The 3687-nt window shown below is 44.5% G+C and overlaps 1 protein-coding gene across 1 annotated transcript; it reads right to left on the reverse strand.

Moving 5' to 3' along the window:
* Positions 1-1389: 1389 nt before the first annotated feature.
* On the reverse strand, positions 1390-3681 carry LOC101593287 (chromodomain Y-like protein). Its single transcript, XM_023713861.1, has 2 exons — positions 3611-3681; positions 1390-3544 (listed from the first exon to the last, which is right to left on the reverse strand). Exons 1-2 carry the CDS (start codon positions 3639-3641, stop codon positions 2667-2669), a joined length of 909 nt encoding a protein of 302 aa, XP_023569629.1. The 5' UTR covers positions 3642-3681; the 3' UTR covers positions 1390-2666.
* Between the last annotated feature and the right edge of the window lie 6 nt (positions 3682-3687).

Here is a 3687-nt window from a genome sequence, read left to right on the forward strand (position 1 = left end):
AGTATCCTTCAGGTGTTTTACATCCCTCCTGAGATGATTTCATTTTAAATTGTAAGCCTCAAATAATAGTGTAAATTGGAAAAAATTTTGCAAAACTCCAACATTTAAATCTGGGAGTTGAAATCAAGTCTTTTATATACAATAACGGTTTTACACAATAGGGGGATTGTTTTGAGAATTACTATTTATAATACATTTTAGGTGGGCAAATGTTCTCATTCCTCATCAGGAATTTCTCCCAGTTCATAATCTATCTTGATATTTCCCCTTTCTCTCTTCTATTGATTTACCATCAACCCAATCTCCCCTTTTCTTTACAGAGTTTGTTTGCATTCATTCCTCCAAGTGCCTCTTTTCTCTTTTCCCTCACTTCTGTTCCCTTTCTTCTCAAGTTCCTCTTCCCGTTTGAACATTTTCTTCCAACTTTACCATATCTGTAAGACAATTTGTTGCTTATTTACATTTTTATTGTTTCACCGAAGACAAAGCATGAGCTAGTTGGACGTGATGGTGTGTTTTCTGTCTTTCATCGGTGGAGTCTCGAGCCCCTGCTCTTCACTAGAAATGTGTCAGCTTATTTCTTCTTTGTGGCAGATTAGCAGTCTATGGTATAACACCACAACATCTTCTTTAGCTATTCATTGGTTGATGTATATTTGGCCTATTCCAAAGTTTTTTCTATGAATACCATGAGGCTATTAATATAGGTATTCTTGTATCACGTGGTTTGAGGCTTTCAATGCTGCCTGCCAAAGTCCAAGAAGGGAAAGAAGTGAGTCAAATGCAAGGTGTAGTTTTAGTTTTTCAGGTCTCTCCATACTGGTTTCATTAGAAATCGTAGCAGTCTACAATTCCACCAGTGAAGGAGAAGGATTCCTTTGTGCCCACAGCCCTTCAGGCAGAACTATAAGAACAAGAAAGAGTAAATAAAATGCACAAGATATAATACTTAGACTAAAAGAGGAAGAAGGTGTGCAAAAGGAACAACCAATTTTTACGAGCAAGAGGAGAAAAGTTAAAACATTTCAGAGAAAAGTCATGATTGATCATACACAGAATAGCTAAGATGATTCTACTACTAATGCTTTTTTTGTTGTTTTTTTAGGGAAGGGTCTTCAGGGTGTTCAGGGTCTCACTACTAGATCAAACTTGCTGTAATGTGCCATTTTGCAGCCTCACAAGAGCTGCAATTACAGGCATGTACCACCATGCCCAGTCTCTGTTGCCCTCTGAGTGTGCCCGGGGATGGGGCCGGCATGGCAGTCCTGGAGATTGAACCCCCGGCCCCCATGCCTGCTTGCTGTCCCTTTAATCTGCTGAGCTGTTTGGATGGCCCTTGTACTAAGTTTTAACGGTTGCAGTGAATATTAACAATTTTTTTTTCAAGGTGTTAAGAAATATTAGTTTATTTAACCAGTTTTCACAGCTGAATATTTATTCTATAAAAACTTTACAGATTGTACAGTTTATATATAGTTCAAACTACTGAACGAAAAAGTAGGTCCCACAGATGCAAAAATACTGTACCAATCAATGCCAGGTAAAGGAGATTTATACACTGTACAGCTTTCCGCGTGGCCGGGGAGGCGGTCAGTTCTAAGTATAAACTTCAAAACTGTACAAAAATAAGGTTTTGATTTTATTCTTCATACATTCAATGTGATTGCAAACCCAGAAGCCCGGCGACTCCCAGGCTCCTGCAGCGGGTGCTCTCGGCCCCGCGCGGGCACCACGCCGCGTGCACGGGGGCTGGGAGCCAGGACAGGAGGTCGAATGCAAGGTAGTTCTTTTTGTTTGGAAAGGAATTTATGTATTTAATAGTGTGCCAGAAAGAATTTTAACTTATTAAATAAAATATATTCTAAGTGAACCTAAAAATTACACTTTATAAACATAAAAATACTTTTTTTTTTGGTGTAATACATCAACCATATCTGCAGATAGAAAACCAAAACTGTATATAAAGTAGTATTTCTCACCCAGCAACAAGAAGCACTTAATGGAGTTATTTTTCAAAAGGGTCAGAAAAACTATTCAAAACCCACTAAAACTAACTTAGAACTTAGGTACTCATTCTTAACCTAGTCAGTGACCACTACTGCCAAGCCCCTCCTAAAGACAGTGGTTTCCTCACGTCAACTGGGTAAGACCTGGGCTGCTAGAAGGGAGACCCACCGACAGCCAGCCCGAGTCCAGGGCCTTGCCCAAAGGCGGCTTCTTGCTGCTTAGAATTCTGCACCTCTGAAGCATCCGCGCAGCCCCGGGAGACAGCAGCAGCCCAGGCTTTGCATCTCTGTGGGGCAGAGGGGAGGCTGGCTCCCATTCCTTCTAGCAGAATGAGGGAAACAAACATTACTCCAGACTCTTCTGTCACCCAAACGAGTGAAACACAATTCTTTTTGTATAGTACTAGTCAAAAGCAACAAAAAGCAAGCGCTTCCAGAGCGGTCCATGCCCACCCCTTGGTTTTTATACTCGTGTGTGGAGAAGTATAAAGTAAGGTGTGGACAAAAGAGCTTTGTAGTTATTTATTTTAAAGGTACAGGACTTAAAAACCCCTCGTAAATAAATAGCTTGGATGTCTCCAGTCCTGCTTCTGAGGATGAGCTACAGGTGGACGCATTTCTGGTCGTGAGGATGGGCTGTCCCGCTCTGAGCAGCCGCCCTCAGAACTCGTCGATCTTCCTCTGCAGGTACTTCAGCATGGAGTCCATGCCCTGTGCCGAGCCCCAGATCCTCCTCAGCACCTCACACTCCCTCTCGTTAGCCTGCTCCAGCTCCAACCTCATGTTACAGCGCACCAGGGCCTTGGACTCCTCCAACACGACTGGATTGCACGAGGCGAGCTCCTTGATGTGAACCATGACTTCCTGGGTGAAGGTCCCTGGCCAGAACACCTGGGAAACCAGGCCCTTGCCACACGCCTCCTGAGCTGTCAGTTTCCGTCCACTGAGCAACATCTCGTTTGCAGACGCTCCTCCCATAATCTTGGGGAACATAACGGTCGAGCAGCCGTCTGGACTCTGTCCGAAGGTAGTATAGGGTGTTTGAAACCAAGCCTTTTCATTAGCCCAAACCACATCGCAAAGAGGCAATATGGAGGCTCCTAGACCAATGGCTGGGCCATTTACTGCTACAATGATAGGCTTCTTAAACTGAATGAAAGTATTCACGAAGTTTCTGATAGCCTCGGCCATCTTGGTGCTTTCTCTTTTCCGGTCATCTGTGAGACGCCGAATGAAATAAATAAAGTCGAGCCCACAGCAGAAGACGCTACCCACTGCGCTGAGCAGCACCAGCTTGCTGTCGTCGGCAGCGGCCGTGTTCAGGGCGCTCTGGACTTCTTTCATGACCTCTGGATTTAGTGAGTTATTCTCTGATGATTTTGTGGACAACAAGATGTGGGTGAAGCCATCCTGCTTCCTGACGACACTATCTCTGTATCTGTAGGCACTTTCTGTTTGCCTCACACTGAAACGCAGCCGCTTGTCAAAAGGCTGGTCTCTTCTGTCGTCAATAAATTTCCTTTTCCCGGCTGTCACTCCTGTAACAGGTGTCTGTATGTTGGCTGTTCCATTGGCTGTGAGCGCATCCATGAACGGAGACGTACCTTTCCCATTAACGGCCAAGCCCGTGGCCATGGCTGCAGTCACCGGGCCTGACGCCGGGGGTGCCAGTGGGTGTATT

Source organism: Octodon degus, unplaced genomic scaffold (genome assembly GCF_000260255.1).
Source record: "Octodon degus isolate 3935 unplaced genomic scaffold, OctDeg1.0 scaffold00032, whole genome shotgun sequence".
NCBI classification, from domain to species: domain Eukaryota; kingdom Metazoa; phylum Chordata; class Mammalia; order Rodentia; family Octodontidae; genus Octodon; species Octodon degus.

What these genes read in the sequence shown, in the direction of transcription:
- LOC101593287 (XM_023713861.1), bottom strand. Translation starts at nt 3,641, where the DNA reads ATGGCCACGGGCTTGGCCGTTAATGGGAAAG. An exon ending in CTTGGCCGTTAATGGGAAAG is followed by an intron (nt 3,545 to 3,610) that starts GTACGTCTCCGT and finishes CACCTGTTACAG; the next exon opens with GAGTGACAGCCGGGAAAAGG.